General features: G+C 39.8%; 2 protein-coding genes across 2 annotated transcripts; one reads left to right on the top strand and one right to left on the bottom strand.

Moving 5' to 3' along the window:
- Positions 1–421: 421 nt before the first annotated feature.
- On the bottom strand, positions 422–11798 carry slc2a11a (solute carrier family 2 member 11a). Its single transcript, XM_085354412.1, has 12 exons — positions 11775–11798; positions 11390–11488; positions 10713–10873; positions 9519–9643; positions 9246–9375; positions 8981–9129; positions 8653–8840; positions 8019–8129; positions 6405–6506; positions 2521–2596; positions 2043–2170; positions 422–640 (listed from the first exon to the last, which is right to left on the bottom strand). Exons 1-12 carry the CDS (start codon positions 11796–11798, stop codon positions 422–424), a joined length of 1512 nt encoding a protein of 503 aa, XP_085210538.1.
- Positions 11799–15050: 3252 nt separating this feature from the next.
- Positions 15051–23600, top strand: tgfa (transforming growth factor, alpha). The gene is made up of 8 exons (XM_085353513.1): positions 15051–15090; positions 15975–16004; positions 16127–16297; positions 16405–16584; positions 20358–20472; positions 21853–22002; positions 22102–22193; positions 23527–23600. Exons 1-8 carry the CDS (start codon positions 15051–15053, stop codon positions 23598–23600), a joined length of 852 nt encoding a protein of 283 aa, XP_085209639.1.
- Positions 23601–26361: the final 2761 nt, after the last annotated feature.

Raw genomic sequence — 26361 nt, 5'->3', positions numbered from 1 at the left:
CAGTCTTTAACAAAGACGTATAGACAGTTGTTATTTATTAATAATAATAAAAGAACAAAACATCATAAAAATGCATTTTTTAAATTTGCTGAATCAGGTCAGGTATCCAGCTCTGTCTAATAACAAAAATATGACTTTCTGTGGAAAAGATGATTTATACCTTATTACAGTACACTTAATATAAAGTAGTTTCAATGACTTGTTGTCTCACATCAATCAGTGACATAAAGCATAATGTGAAAAAGTCAAAGATAAATTCTTTTAATTGCCATTTTCCTCACAGGAAAAACATTTCAGATAATGTTTTTCAAAGATATGAAAAGCGGCTCCCAAACCACAAAACTTCTTCCCGCTGATGCAGATCAGGTCAAAGTAAGGCATGCGCTGGGTGTGACTGCATGTTTCTGGAGAAAAAGTCTGTCTACAAGGCTGTGGAAAGACACACTTCGCCCAGCTGATACTGAGGTTTGGTTTGAGCTTCAAAATGGTTTTCCTGGCCTTTGAAATTGAGCCTGTGAAATTCACGCATGATGACTGACAGAGACTTCCCCTTGGTCTCAGGCAGAAAAAGGCCAACATACAGTGCAGACAACAGGCAGATCGCTGCAAAAGGCACAAAGCAGTACTCACGCAGCCCGCTCTGTGAAGGGAAAACAAAATGTTATCAGTCATACGTTTATCAAACACTACATTAAAAATTCTGTGTATTCAAGTTATCATTGGGAGAAACAAGCTGTATTTAGCTAAGTACATTCACTATTTAAAAAAAATAGAGGGGGCAACATCAGGAAGGGCATCAAATCACTTATGTCAGGAGTGTTTAACTCCAGGCCTCAAGGGCCGGAGTCCTGCAGGTTTTAAATGGTAAAATGGTAAATGGCCTGCATTTGTATAGCGCTTTACTCAGTCCTTAAGGACCCCAAAGCGCTTTACACTACATTCAGTCCTTCACAAACTGGTGACGGAAAGCTACATTGTAGCCACAGCTGCCCTGGGGTGCACTGACAGAGGCGAGGCTGCCGGACACTGGTGCCACCAGGCCCTCTGACCACGACCAGTAGGCAAACACGGGGTTAGTATCTTGCCCAAGGATATTTGTCATGCAGCCAGGAGGCAGCCTGGGATCGAACCACCGACCTTCTGGCTGACCTGCTCTGCCACCTGAGCTACAGCCACCCCAGGTTTTAGATGTGTCCTTGATCCAACACAGCTGATGTAAATGAATAAATTACCTCCTCAACATGTCTTGAAGTTCTCCAGAGCCCTGGTAATGAACTAATCACTTGATTCAGGTGTGTTGACCCAGGGTGAGATCTACAAACTGCAGGACACCGGCCCTCGAGGCCTGGACTTTGAGACCCCTGGAGTAGTGAGTAGTGGGAGTAGGATTCACACCCATCCACTTAGAAAGCTGTATTTTGATATTTTGCAGTTATACATTTTTTTAAGCCATATACTAAAAGAAATATTAAAAGAGGATTCTTTTGTACATCACTTATAGGGCCTGTATATTGATATACTGATGCATCATGACTGTTAGTCCCTATTGTGGGTTGAACTCCAAAAATGCTGCTCCTAAATTTGTGTTCTTACCAGCTCCAATATTAAGATGGTAAGCTATCTAATAGTCAGCATTTTAACACAAATGGTATATAATTGTAATGTTGGAGGAGTGCTACTGTCTCATTTGGCATCTTGGTTTTCCGACATGGACTAAACCCATGTGACCCACTGGCTTTTCTTTTCTTTTCTGTTTTCTGTAGTGGTAGAGCTGGGACCCTATTCAGAGAGACAAGTAAATGTCAAACACCACACTGAAAACTAACCTATCTTTGTACCATCTAGCCATCTCCACTAATAAATAACATGGTAACATGAAAAGCGCTTTATACAGTGCCCCAGTCTTGTCTTAGTAATAATATTATTGGCATATGAACACCATTCTTGTGCTTATTTCTCCTCGCTGCAGGTTTGCTAATTGGATGGATGCATGGACAGATGGACAGACGCTGACTAAAGTGTGGATGTAGCAACAGACTGACTACTAAAAATGGGAAGATCATTCCAACGACGAACAGGTTGAGCCACATCATGGAGCCAGCAATCATGTAGGCTGCCGGCCGAGCCGCCTGATTGAAGATCTCTGTGGGAAGAATGCCAGTCACTCCAGCTGAGAAAAAACAAAAAAAAAAAACAAACAAAACCGTACTGGTTAGATATATCAATATAACATATCAATATAACCACTGTATCACACTTTTACACACTCCTGCAGTACTCTGTAGTGTATCAGAGTTTAAAGTGATACAGTGTGTAGTCATTTTACTTTAGTTGTGGAGATGAACAAAGGAGTAGCCAACCAAGTAAGATGCTGAAAACTGATAAAATGTAGTAAATATGTTGATCTAAATAAGTAAAATGTGTAGATAGTAAAACACGATGACATTTTGTTTCAAATGTATGTTTGAGTACTGAAACATTTTGAACCTGTAGCATGTAAAATCCCGGTAAAAGACTTACCTGGTCCCATGCCAAAGCTGAGAATATAGGTGTAGACACAGGTCATGGTCAGGTACGACATCCAGGTTGTATGGTGCTGTGTGCATGTGGGGAGGAAAGCAGTGAGCAACTCCTAGTCAAGAACATTATTATATCTGACAGAGACCATAGAGTTGTGACAAGAGAAGTCTGTAAAAACCCCAAATCCCAAATATGTCACATCACTTCCTACTTTACCCATCACTTCCTACTTTACCCAGTGTGTGTGTGTGTGTGTGTGTATGTGTGTGTGTATATATATATATATACATACATATATATATATATATATATATATATATATATATATATATATACATACACATACATACACATATATACATACATACATACACATATATATATACATACATACACATATATATATATATATATATATATAGGGGTGCAACGATACTCGTATCGATATTGAACCGTTTGATACAGTGCTTTCGGTTCGGTACGCATATGTATCGAACAATACAAAATTTGTAATTTATTTTTATCAACTTTCCTTCTGACGATGCTGTCTGTGTTGAGCGCTCAGTGAATCTGCGTTCGACTACTCCGCCTAGGCTGCACTGTCGAGCGCAGATCCACTGAGCACTCAACACAGACAGCATCATCAGAAGGAAGAGCGCAGGGCAAGCTAGCAAGACAGAAGTTAAGGTCTCCTTGCAACATGGCAAATTGAACCTCCCCCACCCTCATTCAGATCTGGCGTTTGGAATTATTTTGGTTTTCATGTGACATATGACCCTGAAGGTAAGCGCGTCATGGACTAAAGTAAAACAGTATGTTGGATGTGCCACGCAATGCTCAATTACATGGGTGGGAACTAGTGTGTTAGCGCGGTTAGCTCGTTAACGTGTTGGCCGTCTAGCCCCACGCAGGGGTAGCTCGTTGACGGAGATTTGCCGTGTTGTGGCGTTGACGTCATTTCAACGAGATTAACGCTGACAGCACTAGTGGGAACACAACGAATATGACTGCACATTTACACCGACATCATCCTAGTGCAAAGACAAGTGGAAGCAGACAAAAACAACAAGCATGCATGCTACAAACTTTACCCGAGTCATTTAGACAGCCGTTAGCACATGATTCTCCTTATGGGGACCTGATATGTTTAATATTGTGGCGAGCTCAGACAAGGAGGAGACGGAGGTGTCGTTTGGTCTTGCTTCCCGTGAGCTAGCCAGGGAGCACAGCCGTTTATTGACATCTGCAGAAGAACACTGCCGCTAGCTAACTGCTCAGCGCGGCAACCGCACAGCAACAACAACACACAGAGCGCCCTCTGACCCCGGAAGGACACACCGTCGCAGCGAGAAGGCGTCACCCGTCACTATGGCAACATAAACAAAACATAACTGTACAAACAGAACCCCGAACAGCCCTGACCCGCTACATAGCCCCCACCTAAGGGGTCAGTCGTCCCCGACGACCCCATTTCCCCACACAAAGTCCTGCAAATGTCCAGGTGCCTTCTTTTGTCACTCGGGTCAGAACATGGGGTGCCACCATCATCCCACTTCTGACACCAATGTGGCGAGCTCAGACAAGGAGGAGACGGAGGTGTCGTTTGGTCTTGCTTCCCGTGAGCTAGCCAGGGAGCACAGCCGTTTATTGACATCTGCAGAAGAACACTGCCGCTAGCTAACTGCTCAGCGCGGCAACACCACAGCAACAACAACAACAACACCACACAGGGCGCCCTCTGACCCCGGAAGGACACACCGTCGCAGCGAGAGGGCGTCACCCGTCACTATGGCAACATAAACAAAACATAACTGTACAAACAGAACCCCGAACAGCCCTGACCCGCTACAATATGCTGCTGAGAATATAGCCCAGAAGAAGCGTATAGTATAGCTTTTATTTTGGAAAGAGCCATTTCTCTGTAATAAACTCTCTTTTCCAAAGATGAGTGATTCCTCAATCAGATACAGGGCTTGCACAATCGCTAGCCCGTTACGTCGAGCTAGCGATTTTGCAACCCCAGTCGGGCTACCAAACTCTCTCTGCCCTGCCCGTCGGGCTATTGTAGGAAAGAAGGTGCGCATTCGCTGTCAAAAAAAAAAAACGCGCACAAGATATGAAGTTGCAACGCGTGTTTGCATACATAAGATTTTCTGGAGGAGGACAGACATTTGTTTAAAACTCTTAAAGATGTCGAAGAAGCTCCTTTAAGCAATTACTTTGGTGTTCCTCTACCTCCAAAGAAATGTCAGAAGGAGTCCGAACCACAAAAGAAGCACGTATTCTCGGAAAAGTGGTTGCAGGAGGTGAGCTGGCTTCAAACAAATGATGAACGCACAGAGATGTGGTGAGGAATGTGCCGTGAAAATCCCACTTTAGCGGACAAAAACAGTGCTTTTTATATGGACGCAAACGCGCGTTGCAACTTCTTATCTGGTGCGCGTCTTTTATTTTGACAGCGAATGCGCACGTGCGGACCACTTATGTGCACCCGTGTAAATAACATAATGTTCTGCCGGGTGTGTTGTTGGTTTTCTCTCGATTTCTGAGTCGACAAGCGCCTTTGTTACTGGGACCAGTCATTTTAAGAAAGGCCCCCATTAGAACCCATGAGAAATGCAAGAAATGCATTATTGCTCAGTCTGCAATATCTTTCCCAGAACAAACACCAATTGCAAATAACATACGAAAAATAAACCTGAAAAATCTGTTTAGAACAGCGTATTATGTTGCAAAGAGTGAACTACCACTGGCAAAATTTAGCAGTCTTTGCAAACTTCAAAAAGCAAATGGCCTAGATCTTGGTTCCACTTGCCTCTTACCTGTGACTTCAGCGGAAATTTCAAATTCAGGATTTGACACAGACTGATTCATGTCATACACAGTTCTTACAAGTTCATAGAAATTTCTGTTCAATTAGAACCAAGTATTTGAGTTGATGATTGTAATTTTTATACAATGTTGTAATTTGTTTTTCAACAATTTTTTGATTAATGTTTTGTTTCCTTTACAATATTATACTTTAATGTATAATATTGTAAAGGAAACAAAACATTAATCAAAAAATTGCTCCCTTTTTTATTCGGGCTACTTACATTTATTTTGGGCTACCAAAAACTGAAGAGTCCCTGCCCGAAGGGCTACCAGGGATTTTGAAATTTTGAGAGCCCTGAGATATATTTATTTTTTTAATTACTTTTGTTTCAGCAACATTAAATTTAAAAACTGTACTTTTGAGTTAAAATATATATTTATAATTTTAATAAATGACAAATTAAAAAAGGCATGAACAATTCTTTTGTATCGAAAAAATATGGAACCGTGACACCAAAGTATCGTATCAAACCGAACCGTGAATTTTGTGTATCGTTGCACCCCTAATATATATATATATAATGTTCTTCCTCTACCCCCCCCCCCCCCCCCCCCCCCCCCCACACACACACACACAATTTTTGCACATGTCGAGGAGCGTGTCAGGCTACATTTCACTGTGTGTTATACTTGTATAACTATGCATGTGACAAATAAAGAACCTTGAACCTTGAACCTCTATTGTTTGTCCATTATGCATTTCTCTTCTCTCTAGATAAATATCAACATGTGCCTGAATGCTAGCTCACAATGCCTCCCAGTGGTTCGATTTTGACACTGATGTGTCTTAGTTCCTTACCACTGGTTAAAGCTCATACAAAATAATCATAATCCTTAATAAAGTACAGTAACTATCAAGAACTAGATGGCTTTAGTCACTTTAGTCAATCTGGGGAAACCTGGTTTAATGACAGTACAGATGACTACGATAACACCTAAATTCAATATTGTGTGTGCATATATATATCACATAAATGAGCTGATGTTCACATTTAAAGTAAGCTGATTACCTCAAATGACAGAGCGATCGTGAAGACGACAGCCCAGAAGGTCATGAGGGTGAAGCCTCCTGCCAGCATGAACCTCCGACCTTTGTGCTCTACCAGCAGGTTCTAAGAGAATCGTAATGTGCATCAGACTCTGTTCTTATTGTGTCAAATGAGAACACGAGAGTTAGGTAACCAACATATAGCAGAAAGAATGACTGAGCGAAAGCAAAGTATTTTTATTTTATTAGTATTAGTTTTTGAAGAAAGCAAAGTGGAGTAAACATACTCAGAATATGGCTGTTAAATACTTTGTTTAGAGGTAAGCCCATCTCTCTCTTGTGTCATTTATAAACAGTTAATGTATTTGTAGTCAAAATGGGCAGCCTCTTTTTAAGTTGGGAAGGCTAATGCTGCAAGTAAATAACTTTATCTGCGTCTTTGCAATGAATTAGATAAATAGTTTAATAGAAGTCAGTCAGTTAACGTTAGATACAAACAACTATCCAGATTTTTCTAAAGGAATCAGAATCTGTCTACTCTGACCCCTGAAGTTCATTACACAAACTACAATAATGGTGTCACAATAACACTACATGAAAACACAAGTTTGAAGGTTTACAGACCTTCAAACTTGTGTTTGCTTCTTTGCTCTTTTCATTAACCTATTAAAATCTCGTTACTGCTGTGAAGGTCAATAAACTTGTATGAAAAACTTTTTACATTTAAACAGACAAACAAACAAGATAAACCCCATAATTCTGTAGCTCGTAGGACCACTTTAGCAGAAATCACTCAAAATATTCCTTTTCTGTATATCAGTCTTTCACATTGTTGTGCAGGAATTTTAGCCTACAGTTCTTTACAGTGTTGCTTCAGTTCATTGAAATGTGCAGGCATTTGTTTGTGCACACCTTTCTTAAGGTACTGCCACACTTTTTCAGTCAGGTTGATGTATGAACAACACCTTGTTTATTCTCTTTTCAAGTCATTCTGTTGTAGATGTTCCCCTGTACGGGGTATGTATGGGCCAAACCAGAAAACTTCCCAAACTTCTGCTTTTATAGGACACAACACATGCTGATGATCCATTAATCAAGTGTATTTAAATAGCAGTGCCTGACTGCTACCTACTCTCTTAATTCCTAGGGAAGCAGGAAACATATCATTAAGTTTATTTTGTTTTTATTTTTTGTCAATTATTAAGGATTAAAGTAAAGGGAGCATCAGCTACTGCTTGTGTCTTTATTTTCCCTGCATGCAATGGCTCTGTCCCCCACCGGAGAGGCACTCCCCATTGTTACAGAACTGTTAGTTTAACTTGGTGTCTTTGTATCCACAGAAAGATTCAGAAATACCCAGAAAAACAAAAGGGTTATAATGACTCTTTAGCAATTCAATCAATTTTTTACAGACTTCGTAGCTATGCGTAACGTTGTGCAACCTGCTAAAATGATTGCTGTATCACATTTACGCAAGGTCATGTAGGTGTTCCCACTTACTGGCTGCATATACACTAGTAGGGGTTATTTTCAGTCCTTATTCTGCAGCCTTCAATACAGCTTTAAAAACAATGCAAACAGTCTCTCTTTGGATGTAGCTGGTTACATAATGTGAGCTTTAATTATGGGTACTTACACACATTATACAGGCTGTGAATTCACATGTCCCGGTGCCGATTGTAGCATACTGGATTTTGTCATCTGATATTCCAGCCTCTTTAAACACATATGATGCATAAAAGTAAATCTGCAAGAAAAACAGAAGATGTGAGGTCACTTAAAACCATCATTCGATTTTCACAAGATTTTAATAAGCTGATTACGGTAGTATTTGTACAAAGGTAATAGTGTTAATACCCACTGCCCTCTCTAAAACCTCAAGCATGTGGTTAAAAGCCTTGAAACACATGATCATGTAGTCAGCGCTTTTCCTCATGACAAACTTGTAGCTCTCAAATTTAGTCTGTATGTGTGGCATGAAGGTTCCTATCAGGCTCTTCAAGCAAAACAACAGGCATCACATATTATTCATTCAGCAGTACAGTGAGGCCTGATACTTAATCACCAGCATACATAATTAATGTGACATGCAGAAACACTAAGAAACCCATCCATCATCTAAAATTTCTGATCAACTTTCAAATTAACCTGTGGCCAAACAAACATCTGATGCATTTCAGGATAAGTTACAGCGATCCTGACACACCCTCACAGCCAGAACACACACAAAACATCTCTCAGATCACAGCACGGATGAAATTTCTTCTTACCGAGTCATTGCCACAGAGCTGCATGGCACTGCTAATGATCATGACAGAGATGAGCTGCCAGCGTACAGAGCGATCAGTAAAAAGCTCCCAGGGGTGGCTCGCCCTCATTCCTTTGGTTTCGGCCTGTTCTTGCAGGATCTCATCCAGCTCGCTACTCTGGACCTCACAGCCTCGCAGGCGTCTCAGAGCTGAACATAAAAATCAAAAAATAAAATTAACACCTGATAATGATTTCTGTCTAAAATATGTTTTTATATGAAAAATATCCTGAGCTGAGAGTAGGGGGTGATGTACTGTTCGCTGCTGGTTGACATAATACAGTACGCACCATTAATACAAGCCTCCTTGTCTCCTCTATCAATGAGCAGATATCTGGGACTCTCTGGGAACCATGGCAGGGTCAGGAGCTGAATGAGTCCAGGAATGGCATTACTGGCAAGAAGGTACTGCCAACACGGCTCACTGCCCAAAATCTCTCTTTAAAGAAATAATCCAGAGTGTTACTGTGGATATTTGTGAAATCTACTTAACACATTTCTTTGTCAACAGATTATAGAGTATATGGACAATTATAAGCTGCACGATGAACAAACCTGAGTCCGACCACCTGTCCTAACACGACACCGAATGCTGTAAACACAGCTGATGACAAAGAGATAGCTCCTCTTAAGTGCTTTGGTGCACTTTCTCCAAAATACATGGGCTGCACATTCATGCTGATACCTGTAGAATGATCATGTCCTTTTAGGAGTGTTTGTTGAATAGTTATTTTTATTATATTATAAAATATATTTTGCTTGCATTGCTCTGTTATACCTGAGTTTACCGGTTTGCATGCATATTACTTATATGTTGTACTAACATACCGGCATTTATTCCAACCAGGACACGTGAGATCATGATCATCTCAAAAGATCTGGCGGTTCTACTCGTCAGTGCTAAAAGTGCAGCAGTCATGAGAAAAATGTTGTTCAGCAGCAGGCACTTCTTCCTTCAGGAGAAAAAAGAGGACAGTTATTTTTAATTATTATTATTTTTTTAATACAGACTGATGGATGAGATGTTACGTCATATTACAAGACCACTACGCAGAAAAATTTATTCTAGAGCTTTGGTTGAGTGTCACAGGAAGACTTGAACATTGTTAGACTTTTAGTTTTGTGGACACAAGAAAAAAACCCCAAAGCTTCATCATTTAAAAGCACTACAGTAAAAGTGCAGGAATCAATCATAATCAACATGAGTATAAAAGAAAAAACTCAAGTCATTATATAAATATGTAGTGTTGTGCAAAAGTCTTGGGACAAGTCTCCTTTCTTTATATTTAGTTTCCAAGGATCTAGACTTCTTGTAACTTTTTGAAACAAATGAACCAGTTTTAGTATCTTTCAGCTTTTTGTTATAAGCAACCTGTTGTAAAGCACATAATTTGTCTACATTTCTTTCACTGAATTTATGAAAATGTAAAAGATAGCACAGTTTGAAAGCATAAAATAGTATTTTTGCACCACCAAGGTGCTAATAGCTGAAAAGTGTGCTATTTTTGGCATGGTGTGCAGTGTGTCCTTAAAAAATTTGAGGAAACTGAAGACAAGAGAAAAACAGAAAGTCTCTTCATCTTGACAGAGAAAAGAACAAAAGGCAGCTAACATCCAACAAGAGTTCTGAATACCTTAAAGCAGCCTGGAGAACGATTCCTGAAGACTACTTAAAGAAATTACAAGAAAAAAAAAGCTGCTTAACACAGTTCAGAGTGTGTTCAAGAGTAAAGGGGGTCATACCAAATACTGACTTGCAAACTCGTTGGAATTGTTCAATTTTGTATATGCTGTATTTTCACATATGTTTGCACACTGCTCCTACTTTCTATTTTCCTAGCACAGTATAAAGAAATGAGTAGTGGTGCAAGACTTCTGCAGAGCAGTATTTACACGTGATGGAGGAAAGTAAATGAACGATCTATCATTCGGACAGCAGGTTGATCATTTGTTCTTTGCATGTTGAAGTCTCAATTTGTAACCTAGTGCACATGTGCTTTTACACCTTTACACGTGCATTACCTCCCAAAGCGTATGGTCATAGGTCCTGCAATAAGAGCTCCAGCAAACCCCCCCAACGAGAAGATGGAGACAATGATTGTCCAGACTAACGTCACCTGGTATTCCTCCAGCTGGACGTCCCATCGCTCCAAGAATGTTTCGTTGATAAAACTTTGGATAAACTGTGAGAGAAGAAGAGTCAGGCCAGCACTTATTACCACTTTCATTACATCTGAGCCACACTGTAGCTCCTTTAGCCAGTTTTTATTATTGATCTTCTCAGCAAAGAAACCTTAAATATTATATTTTATGAATCCACATCAGGAAGCAGGTGTCAGTGTTATTGTGAATTATCAAAAGGTTACAGAATTGTTTGCTTCTGGGTAAAGTTTGTGCTCTTTAATCAGTGCAGCTGCTGGGCAAAACATAACACTGCATCCAGAATCAGTTCCCAAAAAACCCTGAAACCAATACAATAAGAATGACTAATCACAGGCACAAGTAACCCAATTCTTGTTTTTGCCAAATTACACCGTGACCCAAATGTGAAATAACAGGCAAGAGTTTTCATAAGTAGCTAAGTACATGTACTATCAGTGCATGACTCTTGTCAACTCTTTTAGAAACCATATGTACTCACACGTATGTGTATAGCTATAAAGTAATGGCAGGAAATCATTTAAAATACAAAAACTTACAGTTGTGGGAGCATTCATTATTGCCAGGTTATATCCATACTGAAGAGTCCCTCCAATGGATGCAGAAGCAATCATCAGCACCAGTGTCAGAGGACTGCCCTGTTAAAATAAACAGACAGACATACAGACAGACAGATAGCTAGATCACAGTTGTTTTGTTTTGTTGTTACATTGTCTTAGAAAAAAATTATGTGTGTTAGAAATGTAGTAAAATCACATTTAAAAACTAAAGCCTGTCACATTACCCTGCAAGGTGTATCACCTAAACAGCTACCAAGTAATATAGCCATGCTGCACATCTGCATAAAGCTTCTACAAACACAGTAAAGGTATTTTAAACTCCAAAACAGACGATTTACTAAAAAAGACAAATTTGCTCAATTACCTTTTGTGCACCAGCATGCGACATTGTTGGTCAAAGGAGGTGGTAAAATGCTAAAAAGAAGTGGCACGATCAAGTCTGAAAACAAACCAGGCGTCAGTCCCCCATCAAATAATCCTCTACGCACAAGGTCAAGCCTGATTGGCTGCAGTTTTGCAATCAGCAGGTTGACGCACACACACGACCAAATAGATCACTGAGCTGATGTATTACCAGATCTTTTCAAATGCCACTGTAATGATTTACCATCTTGCCAGTGTGCGAGTGTGATAACAATTAATGTCACTTGGTGCTGTCAGTCAGTAATTAAGAACAGCAAAAATGAAATCAGTGAAGCTGCCCAACCATAGAGGAGTACAAGGAGGTACTCCTGATAAATTCCAGTATATAAAAAGTACCTATTTGCACGAAAGGATACACATCAATATCTCAAATTTGAATAAAACATCTACAAACAGAACGTGCGATCTAGAACTGATCTCAGTACACTCAAAAAAATATGTTTGTTACGTAAATACAATGCAAAACTTTTAATGGAATCTGGCGATTTAGATAAGCAAATAACCATTATCAATTATTATTATCAATTAATTAGATAACATTTCATAGCTTCCTGCAGGCGCTCGCATTACTTACATGAATCTTAAGATGTTGCTTTTCCTGGTTAAGTCGATATTTTGTCTCTACACGCTGAATTGTTGATATCGTTTATATATTATATGTTATATTATATATTTTAAAAATATTTTTAATAAAAGTATTATTATTAAGTGTCCTTCTCCATAAACTTGCTGTTTATGTCCAGCAGATGGAGCTGGTTTGATATGCTGCTGCTGTTCTTTCATGGCATTGCAAAGGAAACCGCAGCGGATGCAGGGGAGTAGTTTAGCAGTTTTATAGGTGTCTATATATATCTAGTCTCTAATGTGTATATTTACATTTCAAGGAAAATACATCATGATTACAGTCATACTGATATTGGTGTGACGCTACCAAACTGTGCTGGAGCAAGGTGATGCTTTTTTTTTTTCAAGTGAGGAAATATATTCACGTTTAGCAAGTGTGGTTAAATATTCAAGGCATTAAAGATAAAGTGAGTGGTCAAAGCTGTCAGAGCTAAATTCAGCCAGCAAAAAAGCGTCCTTTGGCGCTGAAAATCATTTAATATATAAAACAAGTTTTATTTGCGCCTGTTTTTTTTTTTTTTTTAGCTCTGATAGGAGCGTTAATTTCGGGTGGGTTGCTCTCCCAGTTGTTTTGGTTGTGTCCTGTAGAGCTTCAGACTACACACTATGAATACATAAAGCTAATCTCTATATGTTTCCAGTTCTTCATAATAATATTCGTCGGCCCATAAAGAAACAAGGAAACGTGTCTTTTCTCAGGCGCAAACCGAGCGTTGGATGCAATTGCGCAATTGGCGCAGTCGGTAATTTTGTGTTATTTTGTTCATCATTCGGGTCAGTCGTCAAACGCATCCAGCAAACGGTTGTCTCACCCTCCAAATTCTACAGAGTCTCCATCAGTTCCAGACATAACTCTTGTCCCAGTATATAAAACGTATCGATTTTTCTGGAGTTGGCTCCAGATTATAAAAACTGCTCCTACACTTTATTATTTTTGTTAGTAGGTTACCTTACTTGTTCATTTGCGATCACACGCAGAACCTTCCACTCTCATCGGCGCATTTTTGCGGTTGAGTCTTAGTAAATCTGTCATTTGAAGTGTTTATTGCGTCAAGAAGTGGATTCTTTCATAAAGTAAGGCATTTCTATGTTGCTCAGTCACTGGTGTTATGGTACTCTATCAATCTGTCATCAGAACTTTTGATCCTCTGTTAAAATTACTTCGCTATTTATAGAGACTCAGCATTCACTGTTTGTATTTTCAATGAAAAACGCTCCTGCTTAAGTGGACAGGAGCGAGCTTTGCCTATGACTTGCTGTGCAGGGTAACTAATCAGATATTGCGGCACATTATGTGTTTTTACACAAATTTTACTTGTATTTTATTTAATTAACGACATGATTAATTCGTTGTTTGTATAATGACACATTTATTTAATTATTAATGTATTTATTGATATAATTTAGCACTTTTAGGCCTCCGCTATAGCACTACAGGAGCGGTGTAAATCAGCAGGTTCCCTGTTTTAGCTGGATTAATGCCTGGTGATATCCTCTCTAATGTAACTGTGCAGCTGACAAGGAAGCAGATAAAAGAATACAAGATTTTTCTTTTAACATATTAGGAAACATGCTTTGAATTTCCAGGTCACTTTTATTTAGTGTATCTGAGCACTTGTGTTTTCAGCTTTCTCGAACCTGATAACAGCTTGCTGGCACTGTTAGCTAAAGGTCGGGGAATCACTACACACATAACAAACTGTCCTCTGAGTTTCTAAATACCCACCACACATGTTATGGGATCGCAGCCAGTCAGAGAAAAGATATTCTGGTCTGCACCAAACTGTTGGACAGATGAATGAACAGACGGAGCAGCAAAGCTGCAGGAAACCCCAAAGAAGCCAAAGAAGAAAACTCTGACTAATTTTGAAACCTAATGATATTAATGAGGCAACACTGAGGCGAAAAAAAAAATTCTTATTTAGGCAATCTCTAATGAAAAGTTGCCTTAAAGGGAAATTCTGTACTCTAATTGGCATTTAATCGGTTAGAGTGGATAAGAATAAGAATGTTTTATCTTTAAAATCATTTAATATTTATTATTGGATATTTCTTTTTAAACTTGATGTAGCAGGAGTGGAGAAGACGTGGAGAAGGACATCTCTCTCACACTTTAAATCAGATTAAATATTAATACATAAAAACTGAACTCTTACATTTGGGCTAAGAATTAAAAAACAAACATAGATGTCATACTGAGGTCATAATGGGATGGTACCCCTCCTCCTCCTCCTCCTCCCTCCCTGCCTCTAATTGGTCAGCTCTGACGGGATTACACACCAATTTCCTCAACTGAACACTGTGAAGTTAAACCCTCGGACATCCAGGAAGGCAAAGAAGGTAAAGTCGACCGCGGTTAGTTTTCTGCGCCCCAAAAGAAGCTGTGGATAGATCAGATGTTAATGTTTGACACTAGAGAACAGGTCAGGTGTATGCTCGCCGGATTAAATGTGGTCTCTGCTGATGGTCGCCGCTGCGGCTGCTGCTTGTCCCGGGGTCTGCAACACTAATGACTGATATGGCTTCTTAACACACCCGCGTTTCAGTGAAACTGCTCGTCATATTCCTGCGGTTTGGAGAGCTGCTCATCATGATGACTCGGATTTTCTGGGGAACAATTTTACTCATTAGCGGTGAGTAGCCAACCCTGCAGAAAAGCGTCCGATTGTAATCTCACTCGTGAAAGTGACGTCAAACGCTGTGTTAAATGTTGAAAAACAATTAAATAGAAATTAAACAAAGTTAATAAGCTTGAATGTGAGCATTCCTCCCCCTGTGCTTTTTTTGGGCTCTATTATTTAACGTTATATAATCATTAAATTGAATAACTTTATTATTTATTTATTGTAAATGGCTTTAGTGGGTGTGTTTTAACTTATGTGGGTGATCTACTTGGACTAATTATTCTATCGACTATATTTGTGACTGGAAGGTGAAGAGTGTGTGCAGTCACATTTCTCATAATCGTTTGGTGTCAGTCATCACCTTAAACAATAAACCACCGCGCCTATTTCTAGGATCTATTTTCAGTTTTTTGGTTGTAATTGCGTGTCTTCACGGGACCAGCTGTATTTATAGTGCTTTCATCTCATCCTTTTAGTGGGTGCTTGACCCTGTTACTATTGTTGGGTGCCTGTTACTCAATGAAGCATTAATATCAAATTGAAGAGTAAGTCATAATGGTCCATGAGTAGACTGTTAGATATAACCTTCAGGTTGATCGTAATAAGGAGAATATGAGACACCTGGTTTTCATTTGGAGGGGTATGGAAGCTGCTTTCTGCCACTAAACAAAAACATTGTTATTGTTAATATTTTTTGCCATCCATAAGTCAGAATTTCAGGTTATTCTGTTACTGTCTCAATTTTGAGTAATTTTCTCAGAGGTTTGAGTTGGAAAGTGGAAATTTTGGCTTATAAAAGGAAGAAAAATATATATTTTTTTGGTCAGAAACAAGCTTCTATCGATGGGCAGCAATCAGATTATATTAATATGTATTAAAAAATGTTTCTATAGGTACTTCTACAATATCTATGGTACTCGATAGTGAGTTAACAGTGAAATTTGTGGTATTTTTGTCCTGCATGGTTTGGGGTGTTAATCCCATGTGTGTGATATTCACACTATACCTGCCCTACATTAACAGCTGTTTATGTTTCTCTCTGCAGGCTCTCTCTTTACCTTCGGAGCAGGGCACAGCAGTTCAGTAACTATTGAAGCCAATATTTCCATCAGTATAAACTCCACTGCTCCTCCAGATGCCTCCAGTAGCAGCTCTGCGGCAACTAGCAGCACAAGCACAACAATTCCAGCCACAACCAACATCCCTACAGTTAAAAGTAAGCAAGTCATGATCCATGAAAATCTAAGGTCATGATTGAGATGTTTTCCACATGCCGCTGTCCTTTTATCCACTCTCTCTGTATCTGTAATCATATGTTAACAGGTTCTCTCTTTATAGTCGGACCAAGGCAGACAAATGCAACAGTTACTGATGCCACCATTTCTATTAATGCCACCTCCTCTGCTGCTAACACCTCAGCAAGCAGCTCTTCAACAAACACCAGCAGCAGCGCAACCAAAAGCCTCACTGGAACCACTACTATCAACATCCACCCTGTTAAAAGTAAGTTTCAGTATATGAGTATCACAAGTACGTGAAGATGCAGAGGAAGTCTAGGGTCGCTGTCAAACCATCTATAGGAATGTTTCCTGCTTTTCAAGTCCTATTTCTGTTCATGGCAGCACACGTATACAATCACTGCGATGTTTCCCAACAGTGCATTAACATTACGCAGACAGTGTGGCGCGCGCTGATAATTGATCCTCTTAGTGTGAGTCAGGGAACAATTATGTTAAATGAAAGATTAGGGCCAGTGTATATGAGCAGTATACAATTAGCCGTTTTACAAAAGCTGCACCTACAGTGTTGAATTATTATCTGAAAAACACCCTTTCTTGCCCTAAAGGATGTATTCATTCTCAGTCCTACTTCAAATTGCCATCAAAATCACATGGAAAGTGAGAGGGGTTGTCAGGCAGATGCCTCAGGCACAACGGAGCGCTTTCACAGAGTCTGAAAGGAGGAGACAATACATGTAGACTGCAGTCCAACAGCCCATTTACCGTTGGAATGAAGTGTGTGACGAAGGCAGCGTGTAATACAACTATCTGTCTGGATGTTCATCGCTCTCACAAAGTGGCATCTGTTTTTGGATGGTTGTGCTGCATTCACATTTGTTTGAGTCAGTAGTGTAGGAATTTGGTTGGCTGTACTGCCTACGTAAAAGAAATGTCATGTTTTGTCCTTGTGTTCGTTTAATCGGTTATTTTTGTCCTGTTGTTTTGTTTCACAGGGAAAGCTGAGATTGCTGCTTGATAAAAAAGCTGCATTGTAGGCTTTATTTTTTTTGTTAAGAACAATGCAACCTGCAGGGATGGGCACTCTCCTGAGTCCCAGTAAGACTGATGGGAAAAGATTTTGTTTGCATCCTCCCACTGGGGGTTTTCATTGACGTTCTTTACTGTAATTGTTCCTCTCAGGTACAATGAAAGACGTAAGCCACCACAAAGCCGTCCGCAGCTGGGAACTAAAGTCTACCGTTTGTGGCGTGGGTGTGTCAACTGTAGGATTTCGTAGGTGGTGTTGTTTCAGGTCTTGGTAGATTTATACTATTTTTAGAGTTATCACATCCACCTTTGTCATCCTGACTATTGTAAATACAGGCACTGGGATTGCATATGATTTACAAATTTTGGGTAAAATTTACAGATATGAAGAGACTGAGTTAAAATACTGAGCTCCTGTAGGCTGCTCATTTACCATGGGTACAGTCATATTAAGCAATCTGTTTGAGCCTCCTTTTGCTTTCAGACCTGTCTTAATTCTTCATGGCAAACACTCATCAAGGTGCTGGAAACATTCCTCAGAAATTTTGGTCCATAGTGACACGACAGCATCCCACAAGTGCTGCAGATTGGTCCACTGCACATGATGTGACTTTCTCATTCTACCCCATCCCAAAAAGTGCTCAGGTGTTACTAGGGATGGGTACCGGTATCCGGTGCCATCGTTCTGACATAAACGGTAGTAACCAGACTGAAAAGCAGAGCACATTTCGGTGCTTTATTTCCTGAGATGTCATACACTTTAGATTCTAGCCAATCATTTTACGTTTCCGAGGATAGTAGGCGGGTCCAGGTACATACCTTCTTTTAGAGCAGAGCTACAGATTAAAACAGTGTTGCCAACTTAGCGCTATATTTAGCGAGTTTTCAGACCCCTTAGCGGCTTTTTTTCTAAAAAGAGTCGCTAAAAAAAGACGTGAAAGCGCGTATTGCTTTTACTCTCAACAAGCAGCGGGTGCTGTAACGCAGTCAGTTCTTCTTTTACTCTTTTACTCTTATGCTGTTTTGTGGATCACAAAGTTTAAAACTACTTAAACACACACACAAAGTAACTCACCAGAGTGCCTATTTCGGGTCACTTTTGCCGGTCCAAGCCCGGGTAAAGGAGCAGGGTTGGAATTGTGACATTAAAAAAAACAAACAATAATTGCTAAAAGAAATTTAATTTGTAGTTCTAAATAAACTCTAAATGCATTTAGGACGTTTTTTACTCACTTTGTCTCTTCCACGATGTTATAATCTATTATTATTATTATTATTATTTCTCTCCAATTATGCAAATTAGGCAATGACGTCATTTAGCGACTTCTAGCGACTTTTAGGACAACCAATAGCGATTTTCCTTACTGAGGAGTTGGCAACACTGGATTAAAAATGCCCAAGGCGAAGTGGTCAAAAGTCTGGCTGTACTTCACAGCAAAATATGCAAACTCAGCAGCCTGCAACAAGTGCTTTAAGCTGATACTGTGATACTGTCAAAGGAGGTAACACCTCAAATCCGATGAAACACCTGGCGACGCATAGCTTTTTTTTTTTTTTTTTTTTAAAGCCGAAAAATGCGGCTGTATTTGATAGCTTGCTGAGACCTCACACCGTGCACATCTACTGCGCGTGGGTTGCCTGTTATCTGGAGTAAGCAACATCCCCCCAAAACCCCGAAGAGTAGAGTCCTGGCCCCTAGCCCTGCCAGTGTAGCAGAAATGATAACTGATGATGATGCAGCAGCAGCCTTCTTCTCTGCGTGAGTAGCTTAATGTTGTTCGTGTGTAATTTACGTTGAGTAGGCTAACCACGTTATTACATTAATGCATGTAAGGTGAACTAGCAAACATCATCATAGCTACATGCGGCTGTCTTCTTGTTTGATGGCAGATACTCCCTTCACCCTGGCCAAAAAGGCTAAAATGACCAAAGAAAAAGTGGAAAACAGTTAAACATGAGAGGTTTTTGGACAAAGTTTGTTTTTTCCATTGTTTAAGCACTGCTTCCAGCCAAGAGTGATGCCATAAATCCCCTATAGCTGCAGAAAAGGCTAACATTGTTATCTTTTTACAAATAAACAGCTGAACATGAGAGGTTTTTGGACCAATTTTGTGTTCTCCATTCTTTAAGCACCGGTTTGAGCACCATTTAAGCACCGGCACCGTTTCAAAAGTACCAGTTTGGCACCGGTATGGGATAAAACCTAAACGATACCCTTCCCTAGGTGTTACTAAGGGAACCAAAGTGTGCCAAGTAAATATCCCGCATGCCTTTACATCACTATCCTGAACCTACCATCTGAATGTTGCAGCATGCACTCATCTATCCAAGCATGTTTTTCCAGTCTTCTTCTGAGCAATTTTGGTGGCGCCAGGCAAATCTTAGCCTCAGTTTCTTGTTCTTCAGGAGTAACACCCAGTGTGGTCTTCTGCTGCTGTAGCCTATCTGCTTCAAGGTTTGTCAAGTTCTGCATTCAAAGATGCTTTTCTGCAAACCCTGGTTGTAACAAGCGGTGGAGTTACTGTTGCCTTGCTTTTGGCTTTAAGCAGCCTGGCCATTCTCTTCCCATCACCTCTGGCATCAACGAGGCATTTTTACCCAGAGAGCTGCTGCTGCTTTTTCAGTCCATTTGCCGTCAGACCTAAAGATGAGAGCAGGTCAGCAGTTTCTGAAATGCCACCACCAACCAAACCACATTCAAAGTCACTTAAATCACCTTTCTGCTCCATTCTGATGCTTCAGGTCGAACCTGACCATGTCTACATGCCTAAATGCACTGAGGTGCTGCCATGTGATTGACTGATTACATATTTGTGTTACTGGATTGAACAGCTTTACCTATAAAATGGATTTCTACTAGCTAGCTACTCTACCAAAAGACTTTCATTTTGGTTATTAGCTTCAGTGTGAAACACTACTGCAAAAACACTCTGTCAACTTTAAACATGGTAACATCATTAAGATCAACAACATGAAGAGTAACACCAACATTATGTCTCATCTCAACAGAGTTTGTAGCAGCAGCGGTTCGGTCTCATTTCGACGACTGTCCAGACTCCCACCGACACTTCTGCTTCCACGGCACGTGCCGCTTCCTTATACTGGAAGAGACACCCGCATGTGTGTAAGTTAGCGGATTTATGGTTATAAAACACCACCTTTGCATCCTGTCTGTGGTCTCACATGAAAAACAACACTTTTACAGTTTAAAGCTGAAACTGTTTGAAACTGAAATTTAAGGCACTGCAATCCTGCTGATGTACAACCTGCTGTTCAAAAGTGTTGCAACACTGAGCAAAATGTAAATCCAAAGAATTATTTGAAAAACACGTCAACGTCCCACTGAACAGAAAATGATACCAAGGCAGTGTTATGTGAGCAAGATCCCCTCATCACCTCTGCCTTTGGTGACAGTCTGCACTTTGGGAATGAGGAGACCCATTGCAGATGTTTTGAAATCTAAATGCTTGTGATTATTAATCTCTGTAGAATATCAGCTGCTCAAAACTTTGAGATCTCCTGGGTTTTTTCTTTTTGTTTGTTTTGCTTTTTGGTTCATAAAGCTCCAAACACTTAAACAAGTCAGGACTGAAGACTAACTAAGCAGTCTTTTTTTTTTTATTTTTTATTTTTTTTTATATATATTCTTCATTTGGTTTGGGATCGTCTTGTGGAAACAATTAAGGCCTGCTTGAGCCATTAGACCATCAGTGAGTGCATCATAATCTTATTCATGTCAATGGAGTTTGCAGTGTTTTATTATCTCAAATACACAAATACATATGGTTTAGTCTTTATGGCAGAATCTAAAGCTGCTTTTGTGGATAAAAATACAAACTTTTGTCACTGATGTTGTGTGGGTTTTTATTATTATTATTATTTTATTCCTGAGCTAACGCAATGATGTCCAGTACAGGATATTTTTAATGTTTTTAAACATTAAAAATATCCCGTGGCCCCAGTTTTCAGGCCTGAAAATTGTGGCCAGTTAGTTCTTACAGAGAGTTTCTTGGATTTTGTGAATCTTTTATTATGTCATATACCAATACAGATATTTAAATCTCCATATTTGCATAATTGTTGAAGTTTGACCCCCCCCCGTCTTTACACCTAAAAATAACAAAAAACCAAAAACGCCTGCTTTACAGGTGTTACATAAACCTAATTATTTGTGAGATGTTCCACCGGGTGTGTAGGGTTTGTTTTTGGTATTATATTGAGCCTTTCTATATAATTTTTGGTGACCAGAGATAATTCGAGCCTTTAAATCATTTAGTTCACATCAAGATGGCCCTGTTCTGTGATAGTGCTGTTCTGCTACCCTTTGCAAAATGATTTAAAAACAGATTTACATTTTGCATTCTGGTGTCTGTGGTATCAATATGATTCATTGGATGAAATCACAATCTTTAACTACAACTGTTGTAACTTTCCATTTTAGCCAGCAGTGGTGTCATGAAAGTCCATCAGCGGCTCTTTTTCATCCAGATTTTCTGTGTTGCAGATGTCATCCAGGCTTTATCGGGATGAGGTGTGAGCATGCAGACCTCCTCGCTGTAGTTGCAACCAATCACAGGCAACAGACCATTGCCACGATGCTGGTGTTGTGTGTGATTGGGTGTGTTCTCATCATGGTGTTATGTACAGTCTTACAGTAAGTTACATAAATATCTTGTGCTGTAAGCAACAGATTAATTGAAAATTAGATGAAATTGATGCCACAGTGAGTTTGCTTGGTCTATTTTTCTTCCAGCTGCTGGTGGAGACAGGACTGTCGCAGGCGCAGCCACGCACATCACCATGTTACAGAAAAGCACGGCGTGTCCTGCTGTCCATCTGAGAGTGGTACTTGACTTTACTTTCTTATTACAAAGTGCATTTTTAACTTCATAGTTCCACTTACACACTGCAGGGGATGCAGTATCCATTAGATGAATATGAGAGGGTGGAAGCTGAGAGCAGTGAAGACTGTGGGCAACTAATATGGGCTGTCAACATTTGCCGTGTTTGCACAGAGAGTGCATCCATTTATCTGTCTGTGATTACGGTTAAAATTTTCTGTTATGGACATTATTTTTAATGAAATCATTTCTTTTTCTCAATACTTCCTGACAGCTGTGTGTGGCTCAGAGTTGTTTGAAGAGCTTCTGCATTAAGCACAAACAGGCCACAGAGATTTCTAGTAAGATATTGTCAGGGACCCTTTTTAGACTAGTGAACACCAATCTGTGAACATGTTTGTGACTGGTGTAACTGGACAACAATGCAGATAGAAGGTGCAATCACAAAGATTCAAAACGCTGGGAAACGGACATTAAAAAAACTTGGCAGATAAATGTATATCACATAACGTTTTTTCTTTCAAGGTCAACTTTGGACTGCTTGGAGTACTTTTATTAGTAGTAGTTTTTAAATTCTTATATTTTGCCCTCCGTTATCCCCTTGAACTGAATTTATGATGTGCGCTTCACCCCACCCAGGCAGTTGAGGCAGCTGGTGGCCCCTCCCCGACTGCAGTTCTGCTGTAGCACTCTTCCTATTGCAAGGGAGTTTGTTCTTCCCACTGTTGCCAAATGCTTGTGTTGGGTTATGTGTTATAGTTTTGTAGGATCTTGACCTAGCTATATAAAGCAACTTGATTGTGTAGGTCTGGCCAGTAAACTGTGTGCTGGTGCATGCTGGCAAAATATACTACTTTAAAAGTCTTGAACCGTTGATTACTAGAACTTTGAATTCAGTTAAAAGTCCCGCTCCTGCTCCTGACCTCTCCATCATTGGGATTGCAAACTGTGGTCTCTTCAGGTTATAGATGGAGACCCAGCTCTCATCAGCAGTGACGATCCCCTGTAAAGGTTCGGTTAGTTGATAGTGATTGTTATTTTTAGATCATTTCCACGAGGGAGCTAAAAATAGAAGGCCCTCTGGAAGTAGGAAAGGGGTGCAAAAAGTAGAGTTTCTATGGAAAAAAAAAAATAAAAAAAATAATCATCATACCTCATGTACCACAACAGCGTCACCAATTTAATGTTCGTCTTTTGTGGAATTTGTTGATAATCTTCTGAATATTAACTATTTAGACAATTCCTTAACATAAACATAAATGTTTGGGCTTTGTCTTTCAGTGGTCTGAGAAAACATCTCACTTGAACATGAGCTCTTCGTTTCATGCCGTGTTCAGTCTTCCTCATCTGCCTGGTCCTCAAACCCCACGGCTTGCATCCAAAGTGGTACAGCAGGCCAGAAGGGAAGTGATAATACAGTATCTTAAGTGTGACTGAGGTAGGCCTCCTTCATGTGGGAGGTTAAATGCTCCATTTCTCCTATCTGATGACTGGGACCTTTTGGACTTCAACAATCTAGGAATGTGTTTGCTTTGCTCTTTGATTCTACGAAAATACTCAGAATTGCAGCAGACTGTTTGACCCTCTGAGACTGATGCTGCCGCCAAATCATGCATGAGAAGAGCCCTGTGTGTCCTGATTAGAGTTTATGGCTGGCCTAAAGGACATGGGAATTTATCTATAAGGCCATTAATCACCCTGTGTGGATGCTGAATAGAAAAGGCGTTATTTCAAGCTGCAGGACAAGAATAATTCACTTGAGTCATACATCCCCAATTCCTATTTTTGTCTTTTAATATCTTTGCACATTTTCATCAGAACACTATGAGCACGAAGGACATTTTAATAATTTCTGGTGTGGGGAAACCGGTGCTTTAACATGTTTTAGTGTCTGTTTTTAGGGAAGGAACTCACTTCACTCGACAGAAGTAGAAATTGTTAGACTCATGCACATTGATTTCCTGATCTTAAATCAAAATGTATATGCAGAGACTGCAGCTTTAAGTTATTCCTGTAGCGTTTTTGATGAAACTTTCTTTATTGCTCCTGAAGCGAAAATGGTTGTCAGTTTCCGTTTTTTAATTCCTAAGCTGTACCTGTACATGTGCATGCATCAGAGGTTCTTTGTTTTTTTTCCCTTTTTTTCCCTTTTTTTTTTTTTTTTTTTTTTTTTTTTTTTTAAATTTGCAAGCAAGAACTCTACCAACACGAGTGGCCACTTTATCCTACAGTACCTTTGGAAAATTGCGCTCATCTGCAAGCTTCTTCACTGCTTATAAAAAAGCTAAACAAAACGGCACTCACTGCACGATGTAGACACTTAAACGCATCCACATACGAGAGATGCCATTTCTAACTGCCTGAACGAGCACTGATGGGACTAAGCACGCGGTTTGCACATATACCCCTAAGCATGCATGCACTTAAATCACAGCTTTTATTTTAAATGCAAAGCATACGAGTGCCGTGTTTATAGCAATGCTCAAAAAAAAAAAAAGGAAAAGGGAAAAAAAGCCTCTGAAGTTTAAAGTGGTTATTTTGAAATTTCTAAATAATTTTATGTTACTGGTAAGGGAATTAAAGGACAAATTGACACTATTGTGAAGCATGTGCACATGCTTTGTGTGTTCACTGTGAATGTGATGGCGTTTCTATGCCAAAAGCCTCTGAGTGGATGATAAACTTGTCTTTGTTTACAGTACGTGATTTTTGCATTGCAGAATTTGCATGTGTATTGCAGGATTGAAACAGATATATTTGGGGGATTTGCTGGGTGAACACATCCTGCTGTTGAGCTTCTCATGCATTATCCCTTTATGGTGCCAGACTTATGCTGGCACAACTGGAAAGCCTCCATTATTTGTTTTCCAATGAAGAATTAAATATGCAAGTGTGTGTCTGTCTCTTTCATATGTCTCTTAATTGCTGTTCCATCTCTCAAGTCTCTTTTTCTATTCCTTGCGTGACCTTCTTTTCACTTGTGAAGCGCTCGCTCTCTCAAAATACCCTAATTTTCTGATCTTCTACTCTATTTTTCTGTGCCATTGAATATTTCAAGATGCAGTAATGCCAACACGGAACTCTGAACCCCAGGCACATTTGAACAAAGAGCTGCAGTCTTGAGTGCTTTTATGGCTGAGGGAAACGTTTTGTCCAGCTTCTGCTATATAGCCATTCAGCCTGTTTATTTATTAATTTCTTTATTTCACAGAATCTATACCCATTCACATTCAAACATTCATCCTCCAATATGAGTCCGCTTCACGTGCTGACATGCTGGGCTTTTGTTTTGATTGTAAGTCACTGGATTGACATCTTCCCTCATGACATGCTGCACCTCCTCTGCTCTTCCCTTTGGCTCTCTGCATGAGAAGCTTGGTTTTGGTTTTTTTGCAATCCCATTATGCCTGCAATTGGATTTCTGTGGAGCCCTTTAGAGCCGTCTGGCTGAGCTACTAAACCAGCTTTGAATTAAGCAGCTCTTACGGATGACTCCCTAAAGATATACAATACCCTTCAACGTACAAGCATTCGTACGGGGAAAAATTTTACTGGACACGACTCAAGGTGAAAATACGACTTGGGGAAAAAATTTTTTTTTTTGAACACTGTGGGAGGGGTGTCGTCTTTTTTTTTCTTTCTTTTAAAAATTAAAAACATTGACATTCTTCCAAAAAAGATTTAATCCGTATTCTATAAGAGGCTGGAGCTTGCTGTAAATAGCAATTCCACTTTGGTCTCTCTGCAGCTCTTTTGATCCTCAGTCCAACATTCCCAGTATCTGCCTCTGACCAGATGGTTTAAAGTGGGTACTTACAAAGGTATTAGGGTTAAGCAACCCTGCCTTGTTCCCCTCACTGCTAAGCACTGAGAAATATCATTAGGGATGATCAGAGCTTTTTAGCTCCTGTAAAGCGGCCTGCTAATGAATAACCTTTTAAAGAAATGTACCTGCATAGCTGATGCTGAGCACAAATTGAGAGAATGCAGGCAACTTTCAGGACACTTTATTTTACAGCAAGACTCCTGCCATGATATTTCAGCTGATCTGTGGATGTTTTATGTGACTTGACACAATCAATTGCAAATACATTTGCTGCCTACAATTCATAGCAGCTCTGCTCAAAGCAGATGGTTACTCGGTTGTTTTGTATAATTTCCCTAAATGTGGG

The sequence above is a fragment of the Diplotaxodon limnothrissa genome, linkage group LG5 (assembly GCF_057381915.1).
Source record: "Diplotaxodon limnothrissa isolate DT_005_m linkage group LG5, D_limnothrissa_male_GT1.1, whole genome shotgun sequence".
Lineage (NCBI taxonomy): Eukaryota > Metazoa > Chordata > Actinopteri > Cichliformes > Cichlidae > Diplotaxodon > Diplotaxodon limnothrissa.
Note: the sequence above shows the minus strand (reverse complement) of the source record. Positions and strands in the feature narration are given on the sequence as shown.